This window comes from Lepidochelys kempii, chromosome 11 (assembly GCF_965140265.1).
Source record: "Lepidochelys kempii isolate rLepKem1 chromosome 11, rLepKem1.hap2, whole genome shotgun sequence".
Lineage (NCBI taxonomy): Eukaryota > Metazoa > Chordata > Testudines > Cheloniidae > Lepidochelys > Lepidochelys kempii.
In genome coordinates, this window is record NC_133266.1 from 28,395,958 (window position 1) to 28,419,692 (window position 23,735).

General features: G+C 40.5%; 1 protein-coding gene across 12 annotated transcripts in view; it reads left to right on the plus strand.

Annotated features, from left to right (window-relative positions):
- The window catches only part of FMNL2 (formin like 2), a 259,314-nt gene that overhangs the window by 122,330 nt on the left and 113,249 nt on the right, over positions 1 to 23,735 (plus strand). For all 12 annotated transcript variants that reach the window (XM_073305475.1, XM_073305481.1, XM_073305484.1 and 9 more), the window contains exon 2: positions 14,222 to 14,305. In XM_073305475.1, coding sequence (XP_073161576.1) covers positions 14,222 to 14,305 — 84 coding nt within the window. The remainder of the gene's footprint in view (positions 1 to 14,221; positions 14,306 to 23,735) is intronic.

A 23,735-nucleotide genomic window follows, 5' to 3' on the forward strand; every position in this document is an offset into this window, starting at 1 on the left:
AAAACAGTTGTTAATTTCAGGCTCTCAATCACTTGGTCCTGTTGTGTTTGTGAAAACCCAGCTCTCTAGCTCCATCCTCATTGTCACTTCTTTTCAGAGACAGTTGTGTAAATTATTTTGAAGCATCATGAGAAAATTAAATAAAGGAGAAATACAAAGCTGTCTTCTAGCTTGCTGGACAATGAAGCAGTCATGTAATTTATGTGGAAACCGCAAGCTGTACTAACGAGCTTGTCCACATGCAATTGGAATGAGGAGCTGGTGGTGGACCAGAGTGCAGCAGTTTTTCATACAGTAGCAACTTGTCACTCTTTACTTCATATCATCACTCTTTCCTTTGTATCGCGGGTGTTCTGCTAAACTCAAGCTAAAAGCCCTTTGACCTTTGTATTAGTATATTTCAGATTTCAGCCTCAGGCTTTGACCTAGTGTATAAAGTATGTTCTGAAAAACTAAAGACTCAGTTGTCAACAAGTCATGGAATGTAAAAGAGGGGTTGATTACGCTGTTTTTAATCCGTTCCTTACAGAAAATCAGAGCATGGTTAAGAGGGGAGAGAACTCATACACTGATAGCATCAGTTTTAGATCAAAGACCAGTTTTAAAAAAAAGGATTAGGGCAATATGTACATTAATTTCAGGCTATTACGAACGCTGCATAAAGTTAACAAACTTTTAGAATTCCTACAGTTGCCTCTAGGTTTTCTAAATAAAAACACTGGGTCAGGGATTGCAAAGTCTAGCAGTACAGAAGGTTAAGTTAAACTTAATTGCTTGCAAGAATATCTGGGGTTACTTTAGTAGGCAGATGTTGATGCTAATTGTACAGGCTTTTTCCTTGTCCCCCTACCCGGGTAAATAAGAGCTGTTTTACTTAGAAATTATCACAGTAGGGGACAGTAATGGGAATGGAATAAAGAGGCTTTCACATCTAGGTCACCGGCTCAACTCAGTGCAGTTCAGAGGTGACCAAATGCTATTGCCATCTGGTGACTTGTATGAAGTGAGTTTGGGATTCTCAAGGTACTTCTCAACTGAGAGAGAGAGAGAGAGAGAGAGAGAGTTCCACACGTGAAAAAACCCAACTATATTTGGCACTGACGTGTTTGATAGAAATCTCAGAAAAGATTCTCCTCTCCTCTCCATATGTGGTTCCCCCAGAGCAGGGCTGAGGCGCATGTGGTGGGGTTGTGATGTACTTTCACTGCAGTCTCTAGGGCTATCAGCCTCAGGGAGGAGGGTAAAACCGATATTACGTTGTTTCAAAATTATATCACACGTAAGCAGGTACCTTTCTGTCAGAGAGAGAGAGAGAAAAAGAGAGAGACATGCTACTGTTGGGGGGGATCAGAGAGGGAATATTGACAATGCAGTAGTTATGGCAAGAGTGACCTGAGCTGCCTCTCCATGTCAGCTGTGAATGCGCATCGCGACAAAGATCTTAGAGTTCATACTGTGGAGAAGGGAACTTTGGCTTCTTTCTCAGTCCACAATATTCCAGCTTACTGACTTTTCATTTTCCACGGTTCAGTTATATCAGTTCACGTCACACATGCAAAGTATGCTCACTGGTCTTGGAGTGACCCCCATTGTTTGCACATTTCTGGCATCTGACTGATGTGCTGGAAACAATATGATCAGGATGCTTTTCTGTCCCCAGGCTCTTTATAAATATTGGAATCTTAGATTCATGGGAGTTAAAAATCACACAACAAACCAACAACAAAAAACAATAGGTTTATCAAACTTCCATATTAGATAGCCTCACATTGAAAAACACCTGACTGAAATGTTGGTCTGCAATTTAGGGCCCAGTATCATACCCACTGAAGTCAAATTGATGTTTGCCATTAATTTCAGTGAAAGCAGGATTGGACCTTGAATAGCTGCCATACTGGCTGCATTTTGGCAATGGGTGAAATGGTTGATATATTTATTTATTTTGCACAGTGCTTTGTGGTCATTTAGAACGAAGAGTGTTCTCCAAGTGTTAAATTTTGTAAAATATTGGGGGTCAGTTGTTCCCTTACAGTTTATATTAAACATCAGTGGGAGCTATGCAGGTGTATGACAGGAGGGAGAAAAGTCTCTTGGGAATCTACATTGCAGTTCCCTTAAAGAGAAGTTATATAATTGGTGTGGGAGTGGCAGATGTCACAGTTGTAGATAAAACATTTAATAGGGGATTGACTGGTTCAGGGAGCTGGTAAAGGAATAGGAGAGTCTTTCCCACTAGGTCACCAGTTCAAGTGCAGACCAGATCAGGAGTAAATGAAAGTTGATACCAGCTACAAGTAGCGTACATCATGTGAGCTAGGAGGTCTGACTTTAGTTCCTAGAGGACTGGTGTCGCATCACAAAGCCACTGCCTCAACTGACACCATCAAGGCAATCTCATTAAAGAAGTCAAAGACTGAATAGATAGGAGGCTGAACTGGTTGCTCAAACCTTAAAGGAGGTCCTTCTGGAGTAGGATTGGAGCAGTGAATGGAAGCATGAACTGCAGATGGTCAGGCCTCAACTGTTCTGTGAAGAGAGGATTTCAGTCTCTAGTGTTGTAAATCTGCCTCTTTTCATACACACTAAATTCACTGATAAAAGGAAAGTTGAAAGGAACATTTACAAATAAAAATCCATATACTTGAAAATGAACAATGTTGAAGTCAATATACACATACTGTACACACGCAACTGCTCACACATACTGCGTTTGTTATTTTTGCAATTTGGTGCCTTTGATTAGTTTCTTCTGATTCTAGTTTCTGAGAAGACTGATTTAATGCCAAAAAATAAACCTGGATCCACTAAAGAGCCTGTATGTTGCTTTCAGGTTTTCACTAGCCAGGAAGGAGGCTTGCTTTGTTCAGTTTCACATAGTTGGGAAGTACAGATTTGACTTATGAAGTAATGCTGGATTTACTTTGTAAGAACTCACCAGATATTAATAAAAGCTTAAAATGACTCAGGCTACAATGACTGCAATGCAGATGAAGATGAAAAGAGTCTAGTTTAGAACATCATTGCAGACACTGAGGATAAAAACCAAAGATATGGAGATAAAATTCAGCAGACAATACCATTCTCAATACCAACTGTAAGGCATTGAGAAGTTACACTGACGATATGGCGAAATAACTTCATATTAAGAAATACCAGGTAGTGATAGGGAGTCCTTGCAGATATGCAATTTTCGGAATAAGGGGCAAAGCTTTGACATTGAAAATCTGAATCTAGTTTACAAGGTCCAAGCAAACAGTTCTTTTTCAAAATTGACTGTTAAAATGATAGCGAAAATCCCAAGCACCTGATTCTTCTTTCGCTAACACTGGTGCAGATGAGGAATAATTCCATTGAAGTCAATGGAGTCACAGTGGTGTGAAGTGGGATGAGAATTAGGCCCTTGGAACGTAGATTATTCTGTCCTGTCATGGTGAGGAATTAGCAGTGGTTGCTCTCAATCACAATTTTAGGTGGGAAAACCTTCTTGCTGCTCATGCACTCCTTAATGACGTGCAGTTCTGATAGTGTCTGTGAGCCCTGACATTTAATCTTGATTTTGTCAGTTGTAGGTACAGTGTGTGAGTGTGTGTGTGCAAATCCTTTCACTCGAACACACTCCCTGAAGGACTTGCAATACCATCTCTAATATTTTAGGGGTAACTACTAAAGATGGCTTAGCAATGCATTAGGACCTTTCAGGAGGAGTAATTGCTTAATACCTCTCTATCATGTTTGCTGGTTATATATTAATATAATTCCTGGAAAAGAAATGGGATTATATGATTTATTAAAGAAGATTTCTTTCAAAATGATAAAACTTAATGACTAATGAGAGCAGCAGTTTATTGCACTTTAGAAGAGATACTTATATTTTTAGTTACATATTTTTTCATTACTGTGTTTATTTGGTTTTAAATTTTTGTTGAGACTTTTCATTTTTATGAAAATCAGGGACTAATAAATGAGATAACCTGAGTGCAGGCATGTTTTTGCAAGCTTCCTTTGTACAGCTCTGCTGCTGATACAGCTCAGTTTTGAACTTCACATATGTTGCTCCAGTCCCGGGGCCTCCCTTAAGCAAGACTAAAAAATGCTACTGAACTGTGTGGAAGTTCTCTGATATAAACTAGAATGAATCCATCCAACTGCTTTTAATTTGTTACCCTGTCTCCTTGGTGCTTTAACCCACTGTGATACTTCACCTCAATGTCAGGAAGTCAGTGATTTTCTGAATATAGACATTTTTACAGTCCCAGCATTCAGGAGAGTTTAGAGCTTTACCAGTCCTGGCCCCTTTTTCTTTCATTGAAACATAAAAGTGATTTCTTAAGTGCTGATAGCAAGAAGGAACCTTTCTGTGAAATTCTCCTCCATGCAGGGAGGCAGTCTGATATCTTAGGTGTGAAAGCTGGCAGGTCTATAGCAACACCAATTTGTTTAGGAAGGAAGTGAGATTCAGAAAATTAGCCTTTTTGCACATTTTCTCTGCATAATACTGAACCTGTGCTTATATATCCCACTAATACGTTTGTGCATTTTTATGTATAAGAGGCTGCAGTCGAATACACTTTTAAAACAACGATTTTCTTTGTCCATAGGACAAGCAAGCAAACCACCAAATCCATCAAAAAGTAAAAGACTTCTCATTATGAGGCCATTATTTATGGACACTGGAACTGATTAGACTGTCAGCTATATATATATACAGTATATAGTGTATACTATATATATAGTATAGTCATACATATGTTTGACGATCTATTTTGCTAATCAAATAGACTTAATATAATCTAAATAGTGAGATATGCTAGGCAAAAATAGTGAGATCTGCTCTTAGATTCCCCTGGAAGAGCCCCACTCCAACAGTCTGCTCTCCCTTTGGGAATGTCATACATGTAGAAAGAACAAAATTATCAGAATTGAAATCTGTGTGGATCTGAGATGTGGATTTTGCTCATGATGTAAACCCCAAATGTGTTAATGTTGTGTTCCTCTGATGTACTGCTGCCAACAGATTTCCTAGATGAAGAGGCAGCTAATGAGACGAATGTGTACTAAAACATTGGGCCATATTATCCCATAACTTTTTAAAGCAGAATTCCCCATACAAATCAATGAGAAAGTCTCCCTAAAAATAGTTGGTATAATGATGTGACCCTTCCTTGTATTCCCAGTTACACAAGTGTTAAATCTGCCCTATCTAAAATTGCATAGGTTGAAGATAGGGCAGAATTTAGCCCACCTATGGCTTGGAAACTTAACATCCAAAGTCTCTGGATGAAAAGTTTGCAGAGAATAATTGAAAATCCAATTTTTTTCCTCAAAAAGAGAAAGATATTTTTAAACTGCAATCTGAGAAACTGATAGCACAATATATTATGATGTTATATGATACACAATGGAACTCCTTAGCTCCTTATATCAACTCGATCCCTTTTAACTGGTGAATTTATTACTATTTACTATTGATGTCACGCTGGCTATATTGTTTTTAATGGAAAATGAGAGTGAAAATTTAAATGTCTGATTAGCCAGTCAATGAGGATCTAGGTGATGATGTAGTTTGCATATATTATAACTTGAATAGGGATTTATTTTTACCAAGTTTAAAGAGACACTGTCAAGGCCCAAAACTGACCCATTGTTTTGTATCTGTATAATTCCATGCTGTTCATTTACACATGCTTTTGCTAAAGAATGGCAGGTATCTAGCAATGAGAATTATCCTCCCAGACTAAATCAGAGGCACATTGTGCCTTAATTTTTTTTCTGTAGAACTTCCCATTAATGGAATGATATGACACTTAGCATGCATGTGAGAAGAAGAGGAAATAACAGAGAGGAAAGAGATTTCAATTTCAGGTTTCCAGAGAATTTTTCTAAACAACAGTTTGTAAAATCAGATGTTCGGAATGTTTCAAAAATACCTTGGCAGGGACCTTCATGTTAGCTCTGAATGCAGATGGGCTGAGGAGGCTGCCTTTGGGACGCAGAAAGTTCAGGTTCAAGGCTGAATCAGCACTAGAATTCAGATGGAGTTGTTCTGAAATCTTGGGAGCTGTTCTTGAGAGATTTCAGTCCCGTAAGTGGAAATGGAAAATAGGTTCTTTAGGGATCCAACTCTGAACTAAAATGGCAGGGGTAGGCATAAATACCCCCCTCTTCTAAAAGGGATTTGGGTAGTGACCATCTTCCAGCATGGAACTGTGGGTGATTTACACTTGTAACTGAATTTCTATGAAAACTCTTGGAGGACAAAAGGATGCAAAAAGCTGAATCAGTTCAGTCAATCTACAGATAAACTTTATTTTGTTTTAAACTGGAGAACTAAATGAATCCCCTTGTGTTACCTCATGTTACAGAGGAGTTTAGTCCTTAGCAATGAAGCTCTGTTTACATTAGTTTTCGTGAGCTTTACTCTTTCTGAGTGGGTGGACTTTAAAATGCTGAGATTAGATGGCTACTCTAGTATTTTGGCTCTCTTCCAGATGCTTATAGCCTTCCCGGAGAAGGATAGCACTGCTTTGTAGAAAACAGAAAGTGTTGACATCCAGAACACATTGCGTGGGTGTACTAAGTTCAGCCAGCTGGGGTCATGTCCCCCTGGCCTGCCATCCAGGCTTAGCCAGTTTAGGAGTGCAGGGAATGGACGTGAAGACAAAGCACAGCAGAGTCCAGTGCACACAGTTGAAGGATACACACCCTAGAGCCTGTTTCCTAGAAATCTGTGGACAGAAAATTTAGGTGTACTCTGCTGCTGGAAAATAGCTTGTTTTTTGTTCTTAACTATAGTTATTTCCTGTTGCCTCTCAGTGGCTCATGTTGTATTAATTTTAACATACTGTTTTGGTCTTGAAGGAGTGAGAAAAAGCAAGTCCTGTTTTGCAGCAGCTTTTTTGTAGTTCAGGAAAGGAACTGGACACTAATGTAGATCACAACATGACTGAAGGAAGGTCACTTTTATATCCTTGTGCACATCACAAAATTAGCCTTTGTCACTTGCCACAGCTGCTAACAATGCCTTGGTAAAGAACAAAGAATGAACACCTCAGCCTGGCCTTGAACCATGATTCTGAAAACAAGGACCACAGGGCTTTACCAGCCCAGGCTGCCATCTGGTCTTTTATGCAACACAATAAAGTAATCCCTTTGAATGCAGCCACAAGATTGTGGAACAATAAAAGGTATTCAGGAAGTTTGTTTTTTGTTATTGTGTTCTCGGTTCAGGGATAGATTGTGGATAGCTTTGCGCCTGTGCAGGAGGATCAGAAGCAAAGAGAGAACAAGAAATGCTCCCTCTGTCTTACACGGATGCTCAAGGGACAGTCAGTCGGTCTGTCTCAGTATTTATTATTGAACTCATCATTGTAGTATCTGAACATCTGAGCTCAATCTTGGCCCTGGCACTGCAAGCTTTCAGGGACAGAGGTGGTGTAGTTCCAGCCCTAGGAACAACAGTCTAGCACCACAAAAGTGGCAAGTTGGGGTGGGACCATGGATACCAGCCTGCAGAGGAGATCAAGTGCAAACGGAGCACATGTAACCTCCTTTCAAGGGGTTACATTGCCTCTGATCATGGCTGGTAGGAATAGTGTGACTTGGGCAGGCAAAATGCCTCTGGAGACTGCTGTTCAGGATACAGTGCCCTGGGTTCTGGTGTAAAAGCTGGAACAGAGCCACATGGATACAAAGCTGAAACAAAACTAGTCAGGCACTGGATCCTTTTGTTCCTTTTGAATATTGCTCGGTTTACCACGGTCATGTTGAAACATGAAACCATTGTGGAATAGTCAAGTGAAAGCTGTATTGTATGAAATATATTTGACTGGAATGAGACTAAATCTTGACAATGCTTACTATGCAGTGCTGTTACCAAATCATCTGGACTCACGTTGCAGTGACAATTTGGATATAATTGCGGTTAGTTTCATAGGCTAAATAATGCATATTTCTATGATGTGCTATTGGTTTTATTTTTAACTCTTCAGCATTTCCATACTTAGTAGATTTCCTAGCATTCGCCCCCACTTTTCCATCTGCTGATTTAATTAAGTTCTGGTTTTTATACTGTGAATCTAGAGTAAACGAAATAGAAACCTTACCTACATTATTTGGCACTTAGCAGTAGACATGAATAATTTTGGAATTTATGGGGAAAAAGAGAAGTTATGTGTTTTGGGAGCCAAAATATGATTGGCAAGCCAGACCTTGAAGGCAGCTCTATGCAGTATGGGATCCAGTTGCAGCTATTTGAAAGTGTAATGTTCCAGGGTTCTGTTTGTAGGTGTATTTGGGGAATCAGAAATCTCATCCACCATCTCAAGATACAGGGTATACAAATTTCACATTGCTTTTTCAGATGTGGAGAAAAAAAATATTGTGGTTTGCCTTTTTATTGATTCTAAAAACACTTTTGAATATAGATGACTTGAAAATGTGACCTTAGAGAAAGGATGAACTTTATACTGCCATGAACCTTTTGGAGAAAACGAATGGAGAAAGAACACACTGGTCCTTCACAGGAGCAGACACTCAATTAATGGTATTCAGTTTTACAGTTTCAGACAGTGGACGAGTACCTCTAGTCTCCCTTGATGAATAAGAAAGTGCATGGTAAAGCGGAATGATCAAATACAGTCGGATGAGTTGATGTTATGTCATTCCAAAGGCAATCCAAGTACTTTGATTATAAAGCAGGCCTATGCTCTCCTCTGCATAGCAGCAGGTGATCTCCACAAAGCTTTTTATTTTATGACGCTTTGTAAAGGCAAGATATCATCATGTTGATAGAAAGGTGAAAGTAAATACAGCTGCTGTTAGATACTATCAGGAACTGATTCTCTATTGCACTGCTGCCTGTGTAGTAACTTACAGCTGTGCAAAACGAGTGTAAAGTAGGTGTAAAACACCACCAGTCTGATTTAGTAGCATTGCATATCCACTTTGGGCTGGTGTTAATGATTACACACAGTGTAGGACGATGGAAAATCAGACCCAGGGACTGTATCGCGATTCTGTGAAATGATTGTATGAGATGAGGTGACTGTAACAGAGAAGGCAAACACAGGGGTGCTAAGAGTCAGGTTTAGTTTAGATTTTACCATGAATAGGATAGTTACTGATGCAATAATGATGAGATCATAGATTTTAATTTAGGGATAAAAATGGAAAGAGAAATAACCCAAACCATAATGAAGCACCCAGTCCTCTGACTGAGCTGAAAAGTGATGCTGATGTTTGTGAAATTCATAGTGGTTAGAAAAAGAGGAAATGACCAGCAGCCTTATGTGAGTCATTCCGCTTAACCATAAGGAACAGAAAAAGGGTCCGAAATACAGACTCTTCATTCATGTTAATTATTAATACAGTCACAATTACTGCAAGTTATAGGGTCATGCCAATCCAATTTATTACCCTTCTTTGCTGTAATTACTGATTTAGTACATAAAAGATACGCAATGGATATAGTGCATTTGGATTTCAGGAAGAGATTTGATATAGTGCCACCCAATACACTTGTAAAGGAATTGAATTGCTGCCAATTAGATAAAAATGCCATAACATGTATTAGAAATTGGTTGTCTAACAGGAAATAGGGATCAGTTATTTATGGAAAGACTTCCAAGTGCAGAACAGTATCAGCTGGGGTGCTGCAGAGGGCAGCATTTGGATGACTATTATTTAATACATTCATTAACAATCTAGAGAGAGGGATAAATCAATCAAGGTCAAAATTTGCTCAAGGAACTCAAAGAAAGAGCAGGAGAGCAGAACTGAACTTCAGAGGGAGCAGGAAAAATTAGTTTAGTTCTCTGTAGTAAGATTTGATTTAAAGGCCTGTCTTCACGTACAGCGCTTTATTGGTGCAGCTGCACTGTTGTAGGTCTTTAGTAAAGACACTTGTATGCCGACAGGAGAGCTTTTCCCGTCGGTGTAGTTAATTCACCTCCCGGAGAGGCAGTAGGTATGTTGATGGGAGAAGCTCTCCTGTTGACATAGCGCTGTCTACACAGGAGGTTAAGTCGGGATAATGATGTCACTCACGGGAGTGAATTTTTCACTCCCCTGAGCAACGTAGTTATACCTGTATAGGTCTGTAGTGTAGACCTGTCATAACAAATGGAGTCCCCAAACACAGGGGGAGGGAGTAAGATAGAAGCCTGGGAGAGGGCTATCTGAAAAGCAGTGAGTCTGAGATTATCTGGAATGAGCGTTGGTAACAGTCTCCATTAAAGCAGTGCAATTTGATGCGTTTGTGAAGAAAGCCCTTGCTATTTTCATGGTGATTCACATATAAAGCAGAAGAGATAATGGTAAAGAACTTGCCTTTAAATAATGTCTGTGTCAAAGTAGAAAGGTGTCGCACTAGCTCCAAAGCATGCCTTTCCCTGCCTACCACAACGGTGATCAGAAGGGATAGAAAGGTAGCTAGAGCTGTGGTGCGGGCTAATTAAGGGGAGAGTTGTCTTTCCTTTTCCAGCTGGCTAAGAAGCTGGAACTGTCTCTGGCAGTTGGGACCCACTGTTGTGAGCAGCTTGTTTTTGTTTGGAATCCTTTGTTTATGAATCAGTAAGAGAAAGTCCATGCAAAGGAATTGAAACTACCGCTGGTGAGCATGTTATTCAGCTTCCCTTACTCGTGGTTCTGCCCACCAGCCGACAGTGACTTTCACGTAAACAGATCTCAAAGCTGCTTAAAACCTTTTTCCTAAATGAGATGTACAAATCATATACGGCTGCTTACGCAGTTTGCTAGTCAGCCTCACCTCACTCTCATCTGAAAAAGGTGAGGAAGATTTGGTCCTGACTGCAGAGAAGGACTCGGAATCACTTTACCTTCTGGTGTGGTGCAGTAATCTCTAGAGTGAAATGTAGTAAGTGTTTGAAAACACACAGTAATAACACACAGCAGTTTAGGAGACAGAGTGAAGAATACCATGTCCAACAGAAATTACAAGGGGATTGGAAGTGGGCAGAATGTCAGTACCACGTAGGAATTTGGCCAAGATACCAGGGTTGACATTCCTACAAATACCAAAAAGGAGACGGGATCTTTAATGGCAACTCTGCAAAAGACAGCATCTCAACTCCTCTCCCCATGCTATGGCATGGCCATGATTGAGTTCCCACTCACAGGCAAAATTGTTGTCTGCTGAATTGCCAGCTCAACTTCTTGTAGTGCTTAGGTTTTCCAGGCAGGTTTCCTATCCATGTATCAGTCTGGCCTGAAGAGCTGATTAGATCTAATCACATCACAGCCTGACGAGGTATGATTGCACGTAATAGTGATTCTTTGCCTAACTTTGCAGCCATTCGTACTCTTGAAATGTAATTTTGATGTAGAAAGGATATTTTAAAATAACTTAGAGAAAATATCAAGAAGGGCAATAAAATGATATGTGAATTGGAGGATAAGATATATGAGAGAAGAGTAGAATCATGGGGAGATAAGATCATCAAAGTAACAATATGAAGACAATAAATAATGAAGACAAGTACTAATAAGACAAGGAGCAATGGCCACAGGTTAAGGGAAGAAAAGGGTTTGCTATAGCAGAACAGTGTAATGGGCTCTCAAGGGAGACTTTCTCACCCAGTATGGGACTAGGTAAGTCATTTGTGAGACTGATAGTAAGTACATCTACAAAATATAGTATCTCTGATTGGATGAACCAAGCAGACGTTTCTTTTACTCTTATCAGTGGTTCTATCTAGATCACATGAAGGGTAAAACAGAACCAGGGGTGTCTGTCAGGTAGCCAGAGCATTTCCAGTAATCAGAGAAACTTCCAATCACATTTAACTTGAATGGAAAAGTTAAGGGAATTAGTCACTCTTTCTGCATGTGCTTTCACTGCTTTTAGCAAAGGTGCTGGCTGACTCTCAGAATCCAGGGGTGCAGAGGAGTTTGATAAGGTCTTACAAGTACTGGGGAAGACAAGAGGTGGGAACCTTACACCTCAGGTGTCACAGATTGCTAAACTGGAGACTTAATAAGCAGGGTAACTGTAGATCGTGCTGTTTGGTAGACTGGAAGAGGTAGGTACAGAACAATAATGCTAGCAAAGTTACACTATTTCAGTACAGTGAATCAGATACTGTAATTACTGTAAAAAGGGCAAGTCATACAATCTGCTATGAAAACGTAAGAGAAAAAGTCCTTATCATGATGCAGAAGGTAATGTTATGTTACTGTGAGGTGGTAGGCAAGAAGGAATCAGCACTTGATATATATAAGTTATGAAAGCAGCTTTCCTTTGACAGGAATGTAATGATGAGACAGGGAGGAAGGACCTAAGAAATCTTTGTCAGATATATTGATCCACAGACCATTGCAAGTTAAGCTCTCTTGTCTAGCTGTCCTCTCTAATTATATTAGCATGAGGTATTAATATTTTGCGTGTAACCCTTACAGTTGTTGTTAATTGACTGCCAGCTGTGTGCGCTGGGCGCTGTCCAATCATACAGACTACGCAATGCTTGTTCCAAGAGGATCGCAGTCTGAATTCCTTGGGTTAGGCTTGGTACATAGATATGAAAGCTACATGCCTGCTTTTCTTAAGCAGTTTAGCTATGGATCATTGAGCCCATTTAGATGTAAGTACAATTGTTAGATTATGCTCAAGGTGCATTTCAACTCCAATTTAAGAGATCACTGAAGTTGCACTCCAGCTTGTATTCATATGTGGCTATTAAAGACACACTCTGCCATTAGTCCTTAGCCTGCCGTTGCTAGGGCTCATTTAAGTTTTCAGCATATAGCTTGCCATATAGCATTCAGGAAATTGCACCTGGCAGTCTCAGCTGGCTTTGGCAGCTACTTTTCCTTGAGGTACAGCAACTTACACAATCCTGCCTTCTGAACTCTGCCCTCAGTTATGGTTCTCCAGCGACAGTGACGTCAGTGGGGCTTCACAGGCATAACTAAGGGCAGAATGCAGACTCTGGAGGGTGTTTTGAGGAATCCTAAGGATAGGTTTGTTTCAGTATAATGGGAGGTTTGATCAAGTCATAAATTGTGAAATTGTACAGCTCAGGGGCTGAATGTTTTGTTATCTGTTTGCCAGCATATTGTCTTACTGCTTCACTCCTGGATGATTTAAAGCCGTTTGATGCTGGCATCCGTTGCAGTCCCTGTGCTGATGCAGAATACTGAGTAAATGTACTTAGTAATTGTACCTCTGTGAATCAACCTCAACCAATACCTAACAAATAGATATCAAAGGACATTTTTTTTACCATCAAAGGAAGTGATGATGATAGGCTTGGTTTACCCTGCACCTTTTCCATACACTCTTAATCTTTATTGCAGGTTGTCAGCCATGGTTTCTAGTTCATTATATTTTCTTTATGTGAATGGTGCTATATCACTATGGACAGTGCTCATATCTGCAGGATATAAATTATCTAGTTAAGGTTGCACGCAGAGACATTTTAAAACCCAAATATTGTCCTGCTGTTCAAATAAAATATCATTTCAATGGCATTTCAAGATCTTTTTTATAAAACAAGCCTTTTGAAATCTTCCAGTGTGGGGATAAATTGCGCCTTCCCCTTTGTCAGTGTGCGGGATTGGGGAGATAGAATCATAGAATATCAGGGTTGGAAGGGACCTCAGGAGGTCATCTAGTCCAACCCCCTGCTCAAAGCAGGACCGATCCCCGACTAAATCATCCCAGCCAGGGCTTTGTCAAGCCTGACCTTAAAAACTTCTAGGGAAGGAGATTCCACCACCTCCCTAGGTAACGCATTCCAGTGTTTCACCACCCTCGTAGTGAAAAAGTTTTTCCTAATATCCAACCTAAATCTCCCCCACTGCAACTTGAGACCGTTACTCTTTGTTCTGTCAAGGAGATGGTGCAAGGAGCATGTGTGCTGGGAAGGCTAGTGCTTTTTGCACTAGTAACATACACTTCAGGATAGCTGGGCTGGGAGAACAAGACCCCATCTGTGCCATGCTTCTTCCAACACCAGGAAGTATTATGCCTTTGAAAGACATAATGCCTTTAAAAAGCAGTGCACTGTCTCCTCCTGCCTCTTCAGACAAAGCTCCATGGCTGAGGTTAAAAGGGCCTCTGTGGAATGTGATTAACTGTGCCATAAGGAATTCAAATAATACCATTAAATCACCACAATCACGTTGTCTTGTTTTGCTCATGTCTGACCTCTCTCAGTGCTAAGCCTGTTGCAGTCTCTTACATTTGTTTTCTCTTTCTCCACAGAATGCAATGAACTTGCCACCTGACAAAGCCAGGTTACTTCGGCAGTATGACAATGAGAAGAAATGGGAGTTGATCTGTGATCAGGTAAAGGGGAGCCATAAGGGTTTTTAGCATTGTAGTCATTAAGGGCACAAGACAGGTTTCTTCCTTGTCCCTATCTTTAAGGGGGGCACTGTCAAGGACAACTTTTTCTATGGCTTTTCCTTTCTTTGGCTTTATGCTCCATTGTTTCTAGCATCCCTTAGAAGCTATCCAATAATACTTCTTTCCCATCTATTAAATAATATTTCTTTCCCATCTGATCTTACTCTGTTCTATTTGCATATTTCCGTGTGTGCTGGATGACATTAACATTAATGTGGCATAGATTTAAGGAGGGTGACCTTTCTTCACCCTTAGGCCTCTGGTTTGAATTTGACCTAGATTAGTGACGCCCCAAATTATTACTGTCTCTTGGTCTATGTGAAATGAGGGGGGTTCAGTTCACAAAACCACGATCATGCGTATCACCCTCAGCAAAGCATGAATGCTTCTGGAGCTTAACTATTTCTTCATTTCCAATTGAACGACTTCAACTTAAACAGCACCATATGCCAAGAAGTGTTTGTGCACTAGCTTCACTGTTTTGTCAGCACAGCTCTGAGAATAGCATATGATCGTTAACATGTTGGCTCTGCAACAACAAAGGAACAGAAAACAAAATATTTAAAGAACAAAGAAGCGAAAAATGGCAGGACATAGATTTTGGAGCTAACACCTAAATCGCCTTGTAATTTACACAGTCATTGCTAATAACACAAATCCAGATTCCGTTTAGCTTGGGGTGAAAGAATAAGATGTACTGTAAAGATGTAACCACAGAGAAAAAGTTAGGGTGTAGGCACCCAGAGTGAGAATTCAGGAGAATCTCTAATCATGTTGATGGATCATGGACAGGATAGTAAAAAGCCCTGTGGGACATCTCCCATACATCCTCCAGTGGGGTAGAGTGTTAAAAAGTCAGATTATCTTGAAGTAAATTGCAATACAGGGCCATCTCCTGGTGTTCCTTGAATATTCTATACAAAACATTTAAAGAATTGTGCTACTTAAAATTACTGCTTACTGAAACACTGCAGTAAATTGCTTAATCTACTGTAAGTAACTACTGTTCTCAAGGATTATTGCTTAGAGCATGTACTGTTAAAGTTTAAGTAATGAATTGTGAGATTCATCCGTGGTATTATGCAGTCATTTTGCACCTGTACAAGATTGAGGAAGAAGGAAGCAGCCATATCAAATGGCTTAGAGCTGGTCATACATTTACAGTACACAGCTGCTGCCACTTCACATAAGTTGTCAAGGTTCCTCCCCCACTCTGAACTCTAGGGTACAGATGTGGGGACCTGCATGAAAAACCTCCGAAGCTTCTCTTTACCAGCTTAGGTCAAAACTTCCCCAAGGTACAAAATATTCCACCCGTCGTCCTTGGACTGGCCGCTACCACCACCAAACTAATACTGGTTACTGGGGAAGAGCTGTTTGGACGCGTCCTTCCCCCCAAATACTTCCCAAAACCTTGCACCCCACTTCCTGGACAAGGTTTGGTAAAAAGCCTCACCAATTTGCCTAGGTGACTACAGACCCAGACCCTTGGATCTTAAGAACAATGAACAATCCTCCCAACACTTGCACCCCCCCTTTCCTGGGAAATGTTGGATAAAAAGCCTCACCAATTTGCATAGGTGACCACAGACCCAAACCCTTGGATCTGAGAACAATGAAAAAGCATTCAGTTTTTTACAAGAAGACTTTTAATAAAAAATAGAAGTAAATAGAAATAAAGAAATCCCCCCTGTAAAATCAGGATGGTAGATATCTTACAGGGTAATTAGATTCAAAAACATAGAGAACCCCTCTAGGCAAAACCTTAAGTTACAAAAAGATACATAGACAGAAATAGTTATTCTATTCAGCACAATTCTTTTCTCAGCCATTTAAAGAAATCATAATCTAACACATACCTAGCTAGATTACTTACTAAAAGTTCTAAGACTCCATTCCTGGTCTATCCCCGGTAAAGACCAGCATATAGACAGACACACAGACCCTTTGTTTCTCTCCCTCCTCCCAGCTTTTGAAAGTATCTTGTCTCCTCATTGGTCATTTTGGTCAGGTGCCAGCGAGGTTACCTTTAGCTTCTTAACCCTTTACAGGTGAGAGGAGCTTTCCCCTGGCCAGGAGGGATTTCAAAGGGGTTTACCCTTCCCTTTATATTTATGACATAAGTTTTGAAGTCTATAGCTAAAAAGTTAACAGAGCTGAGACAGACAGGTGGTGACATACAGCACAGGAAACATGAGGGAAAATCCCAGTAATTAGTGGCACATTTTCATCACTCTATTTAAAATACACTGGGTCAGATTCTCAGCCAAGATAGGTCCCCTTTCCATTGAACTGATAGTGATGGCACAGAGAAGTCACTGAGCTGTCCTAATGAGCTGCTGCTGATTCTCTTAATTGGGAAAATCAGAAAGTGGAATAGAGTCAGAATAGCTAGCTTTATGCAACCCCTTCCTGGGTGCATCCCTCATATGGGGCTTACATTGGAGTCTTAGAGGCATGTGACTGAAATGCTGTTTGCCACAGCTCCCTAGCTGCCCTGACATCACCTTGGGAGTGATTACCAGTCAGTGTAAATTAGAGCAGCCATGAGGCGAACGTTTGTAATGAGAGTGTAGTACAGCATATGGTGCATGAAATATTTGTATCTGTCTGCATAATTATGGCACCAGGTTAAAACACATTCTCCCATGAATAGGCTTTGTATGTAATATGTTTTCAATTTTAATTGACACAGAACATGAACTGCTGTTTTTTATTGACATCCTTCATTACTCTATGCCGTTTTTTCATCTTTTTAGTTAAAAAGAAAAAAGTAAGTGACTTAATATAACTGCCTAAGAAATTAACAACTTTCATTCCATAGAGTCCTGTGCCAGATTTGAAGTAATGCCCTGAAGGAGGAAGGCCCTAGATTAGAGCAGTGTTCTCAGATTGTGTGGTTTATAAGTAGTTTATGGCGCATTTCCTGGTCATGTGCCTATGGAACATTTTAAGAAACACACAGTGGGGAACTGGATGGAGAGAAGTGACTCCATAAAATGAACTTCTTCTTACAGCGTGTCTGATTTATGAACAACATTGGAGAACCACTAGTTTCATTCTTATTTGAAGAGGCAGATTATCTCACATCTGCCTACGCTGGGTTTCTTATATCTTCGTTTGAGGCATCTGGTACTGGTCACTGCCAGAGACAGGATATTGGATAGAGGGACCTTGGTTCTGATCCAGTATAGCAATTTCTCTGTTTCTGTATTATTATAAATCTTCTGAGCCAAGTAGGCCCTTCTCCTGCCACGCTAAAAGAGTCTTCCCTGCTGCTAGTTCACTGAACAAGGAGTAAAATTAAGAGTTACTAAGAGGTATCAGAGTTCCTGGGCTCACAGGCCATGGGAGAATTGCTGACGAGATGCTCATGATTCCTGAAGAGGTGGTAGGGTAAGAAGGTTTCCTGCTGCTGCATCATTTGCTACAGCTAATTGTTTTGGAGAAATGAGGTGTCATTAGGCCACTCATCTGGTTTTAAACCGCGCAGTCCTGCTTTTGTAATATTTGTCTCCCAGCCAGTTCTGAGACAAAACCAGACATGGTTTTGTCTGGTATTGGATGCTGTAATGGATAGCACACCTCTCTGCCCCTGCCAGTATGACCTCACATACACTGTTCGTGCGATGGGAAAGCGGAGTGGCATGCTTTTCAAAATCATGTGCCCCGGCCATCATGACCTAGAATACAAGGTCATGCTGGAAGGGGCGTGGCCACACTGGCAGGGGTATGCCTATGCCATTCCTGGAGGGTACCTGAATGTCCAGTATTCCAGGAATGTGCAAGTGGCCATCTGAGTGAGGTGACACCATCCTTGGGAGATCTGATTCTAATTGATGATTACAAGCCTAGAGAAAAGATTGGAGGATGTTCCTGTTTCTGGACCAGAACAGCAGGAGAGCCATCTAAGGGAGAACGGTGGGAAAGGATTGACACAAGAGAAATAAAAAGCTCCAGTTTCTAGCTGCAAATCCTCTAGCCTTGGAGATTCCTTATTGTGGAGGCTAAACAGAAGGAAGCTGGGTATCAGGAATGGTCTGAGTTAGATAGCAGGGAAGGTGATAAAGTTTTTTGCATTTGGTAGGCTGCCCTAAGGCTTAGGAAATATTAGAGTTTTGCAATCCTGTGGAAGGGTCAGGGCTTATAGGCCTTTTCAGATTTCTGGGCTGAGAATACTGTGAAGGGGACACAAATGTTGTGGGGATGGTGGGGAACATGTTACAAAGCATTTTCATGCCCCTGATGGCTTGCTCTTGCATGACATGGCAGTCTCAGAGAAGACTCACTTCCAAGCCAGGGTGACTTCTGTATTTGAAGCTGTTGGTGATATGTGGAGTAACAGAGAAAGGATAAGTAGGAGGTCTACAAGGAAGGCAATGGTTGGTTGAAAATCACAGGACTGCCACCAAGATTAACTATTTTGGTGAGTCAGTGTTGTTTTTGTAATGAAACTCAATATCAGGGAAGTATTTAACCAAAAGGCTCCTGTTCTAAGGATTTGTTACCAACACGGTGAAGGTTCACAGAGAGATTCTCTGAGGTTCCTCAATTTTTTGGAGCAAGATGGGGTCTTGATTGGAGTGAGCTGGGGCCTCGTTTCCAGTGAGCTTGGCAACAAGTAAACAAAGGAGAATGTAGGTTCCGAAGGCAGAAGATGTACTGAATATTTTAGGAAGCAAAAGGATATTGGAAGTGACATGACTTCCTGGTTTTAGATTAAGTCTCTTTTCCAGATTCAGGTGAATAAGAGAAGCATCAAGTTCTACTTAGGACCCTACTGATAGGGAAAATATAGAACTCTGACATTTCCTTTTGCTACCAATATAGGTCTTAAATTTTTAACTATGAGGCATAAATAATAAGTATAAATAACTGTCTCCAAGTATTATGAGAGCACCCAGGACCATAGTTAAGGAAACTCTGAGAATGGTTTTATGATTATAGGAATTGTTGGTGACTTAAGTTCAGATTCTCTTAGGGCCATGTCAGTTAGTGCTGAATGGTTCATCTGCCATACTAGGATTCCCTGCAGCAACCATGCCAGGATATTGTACCAACATAGGAGTTTGAAAAACACTAGATTGAGTCAGTTTCAGAGCAACTTTGTCCAGCTGGTATGTGTCATACTGGTGATCACTCCCAGGTAAATGAAATCAATTCGCTGTAATGTTTTGTTCAGTCAACATTCAACTCCCCAGTTAAAAGTTGTCCAGCAGTTCTTCACTGAGAGCAGATTCACCCGTTGTTCATTTTAAAAATCACTGCCATTATTTTCCAGCTTTTGCCTGTCTGTGTTTCTGTTGCCTTTGTTGATGTATATAATGTTCACCAAAGGACCAGACTCTAGTTCCCTCTCCCTCTTCCTACTGGCCTGTCTTAACTGGATTGAACCAAGTACTTTTCAAGGTGTTCCTTCAGACACTGTGATAATGGGGAACCAGCATTGTCCACACCTGATGAGATGTTGTAGAGCTGGGTGACATCAGCACATTGATAGGACTGTGGTCCATAGCATTTGGAGTGTCCACTCCAATGGTTTGACATATAGTATACAAAAAAATAGAAGTGACAGGTTTTAGGCCTGTAAGACTCTATGGGGGACAAGGAGCAGCTGCCCATCATGCGATCTGAGATCTATTTGAGAAGAATGAGTGCAGCTAATTCCATCCACCCAGGCAAGGTCCTGAGCTGGGTCAACAGCCCCTTGAGATAGGATGGTGTCATGATCTGCTGGTATATTGAATAGTTGCTGTTGAAGTAGGCTGGCCAATATTTCCTTGATAACATTGTTGAGGAAAGGAATTTTAGAGAGACACTAGTGTTGGCAAGGCAGTCAGTGCTGCGTGAATGTTTACTGAACACTGGCTGTACCCAGGAGTGAGGGGGGCTCCTTTGGAGGCACTGATATCCTCTGTCACAGGTGGGCCAGGGGGTTTTCATCGCTGGCTGTCACCAGGCAAAAGAGACATTCTATTATGCACACGCGTGCACACACACACAGAGGAGGCAAAAACAGTCAGGCCCTTTCTCCCTTAGGGCATGTTTGTGCCATTGTTTCATGTGCAGGTATCCCAATAAAGTCAATGGGAGGCTTGTGTGTGGGTGGCGTCTAATTAATGACAGGCTTGGATTCCTACGATCACGTGTGTAATCTCAAGAGTTTGCACAATACATTCAACAATTTTTCTTTACCTGTTCTATGAGTTGTATCCAAGATGGCCACAAGAACCGAGACAATAATATTCACTGTGTTGTGTCTTTATTTAATTACTTATTCAAACAGACAACTTTACATCCCCCAAGAAGTTAAAACACACAAGCAGTTTATCCACATGGCTGTGCTGGGGTAATTTGTGTTCTTCCTCATTTCATTGCTTCCCTGCAATTTTTCTTGGGCACTCAATATGTCATGTCTGAAATGTAGATGGTATCATCTTTGGGGCAAGGAATGTCCCACTTTGTCTTCTGTGAAGTGCATAGCACCATTTTTGGCACTATAAAATAAATATATAATAATAATAATTAATAAATTGTATGTAGCACCCCCACTCCACAGTCTTTAAGCATTAGTATAAAAAACCTACCGTTCTACTGAAAGTTCAGGATAAGATAATTTACTGGCTACATAGCTGATAAATAAGGATTGACTAGAATCGTTAGATTTTGCTTCCCTCATTGCAGGTTAACAGGTGCTGTTGATGTTAATATGAGTTACATGCATACTGAAGGTAGGATAGATCCCATTGTCATCTATTAGCTTTGTTTTATCTCATTATAAATCTCTGGGATTGCAATGAGAGGAACTGATGATAACTATATGGCATGAAGTTACAAACTGGCTAACATTTCTCCTCTTAAGTTTTGGAGAGCTGAATCTAAATTTTAAATTCTAAGTACGTGTGGTAAAAAAATAAGTTCAAATAGTTTTAAACCCCTTGCCGTATACATTTTTATTTTGGAAACATATTTGTCTTGACAGCAACTATTAATAGCCAAAAATGGGATGGGGCGAGGGGTGTGTGTGTTTGTGTGTGTGTAAATATAGAGAGAGCGAAAGGGTACAATGTTTTTTAACCTGTCATTTGTGGTAGCTGAAGAATGTGAATGTCCTGTGAAAAGCACTGTCTTAGTGTCAGTCAGACAGTGCAGAATCCCAGAGTTCAGGCAATTGTTTTGTGTTTGTAGTCATAAGCACTAGACACTGTGGCATAGCGCTATGCACGAGTGCAAGAAGGAAATGGCACGTGTCCATCCCTGCACAGGGAACTGACACAATCAGTGCATCTACTAGTTCTAAAACGTTCTAAGGGGGTGGGATTCAAGCAACGATCATCATTCTCCCTTTTGCATCAGCTAGTTGAATCGAGTCACCACAAGAGGAACACGCACTGCACGCTGTAAGTAGTTGCTGGAGCTCCCTCTCCAACATGTGCTCTCTTAGGCTGCACAGAGAATTTCTGACTGAGTAAACCAAGTCTCTAGGGGTATGTGCAACTGCCTCAATGTAGGCTCTTATCTGAAAGGTAAATACACGCCTTAGTATTTCTTTAATAAGATATCAAATTTTACAGAAACTGATGTGCCATCAGTACTCCATGTTGTGATGCATCTGCATAGAAAACTAGTGTAGCATCTATTGTTTTTATCGCTATAATTCATTGCAAGCTCCCATCTAGTTTTCTGGTCTCTTTGTCAGTCTGTGATTCACATCTACTTACTTTATTGACAAACCAGCTTTTTTCTCTTGTTATCTCTGTAGAGTTAGCATAGCTGCAGACAAGTGAGATTGATTCCATTCCGTCTTGTTCAGCAGCAGTCATATTGCCAGTGAAATTCTTGTTGCAGAATCTTTATTACTGGTGATGCTGTGAAAGCCAGAAAAGAACCCACCCTGATTTTCAGATCACAGGCTGAGTTTTCAGTCTCGGTAGAAAACATATACAGTAGAATGTCAACAAAGATCAAATCCTCTCTGTGTATGGAGTTTTGGGGGTGCCACTCACTGAAACACAGACCAATGAGATTTTGCTGTTGGGCCAGTGTGTTAACCCCACCCCAGGTTAACACCACTGAACCTCCTGCCTTTTCCCTGATAGCCAGTAATGCCTTGAAATATGAGTAGAGCACTTACAGTTGACTGGTGGGCTGGTACTTTGCTGCTCCATAAACCTCAACAGTCCCTGGCAGACCTCATCCTTGAGAGTCCAATCCAGAACCCACTCAAGTTAATAATGGCTATCTTTTCATTGACTTCACAAGGCTTTGGATCAAACCCTTAGTGCAGGTTAGTGAATTTCTACTGTACAGGACCACAGGATATTATTTTTAGGCAACAGCTTCTCAGAGTATAACCAAACTCTTTACAATCATCAGCTAACAGAGTTAAGAAAAATTATTTTCTTGGGTGGACTAAAGATTGTGATAAAGATATTTAAAATGAAGACAAAGCCTGAAATAAAGCCATTGCATGAATTGTATTTAATGGAGAACTCATTGGAATAGAAAAGCTCAAGATCTAAGGTTCAGAAGGTCATAAGAAAAGAGGAAAATAATATATTGGCATAACTTTTGCTTTACTATTTAATTAAGTACTGTGTCTTCTCAGGCATGGCACAAAGCCAAGAATATGTCAGAGATTAGAGAATTTAAATTAATATTATCTATTTAAAAGGAAGATGGCAGGTGTTCTAGTCAGCAGGGATCTGATAGAGACACTTTTTCTCATCTGAATAGAAATGAATCATTTTTAGATGCTATGCAGAGATATTTTGAATCTGTTGGGGTTAACACTTGGAAAACATGTTTATTGGACTTGCATACAGATAGCATATTTCTAAGTTGTAGCTGGCGGTACAATTGTCTCCAGTAAACCCTTCACTTAGAATGGAGCAGAGCTGTTGAATTAGAGGAGTGTGGTTTAGTAACCTGGGCACAAAAGCAAGAGTCAGAAGCTCCTGAGTTCTAATCCTGGCAGTGACTAATTGTGTGGCCTTGGGAAAGTCACTTAACCTTTCAGTTTCTCCATCTGTAAAATGGGAATAATAGTCCTGAGGAGAGGCTGAGGTTGAATGAATAAATAAATAAATAGCTGGCTGCACATTGCTTTGAAGATGTAACGCTAAGAATTGAAGATGATGAAGTTGGCAAACTGCCCAAAAGCTAGCAGGTTGTTATTCAATTATATGTGGCTGCCTCTCCTGGATCCTTTAAATGAACAATGCTTCTTATTCATATGAAATTTGAAAGGTCTCTTTGAAGTGAAATGGGAGTGGTAAGTAAGGAACTAAACCAAAATATGATAAAGTGCTGTTGTGCACAAAAATATTATTTCACGGATTGAAAATAACACTGGCTTGGCTTCTAGAAC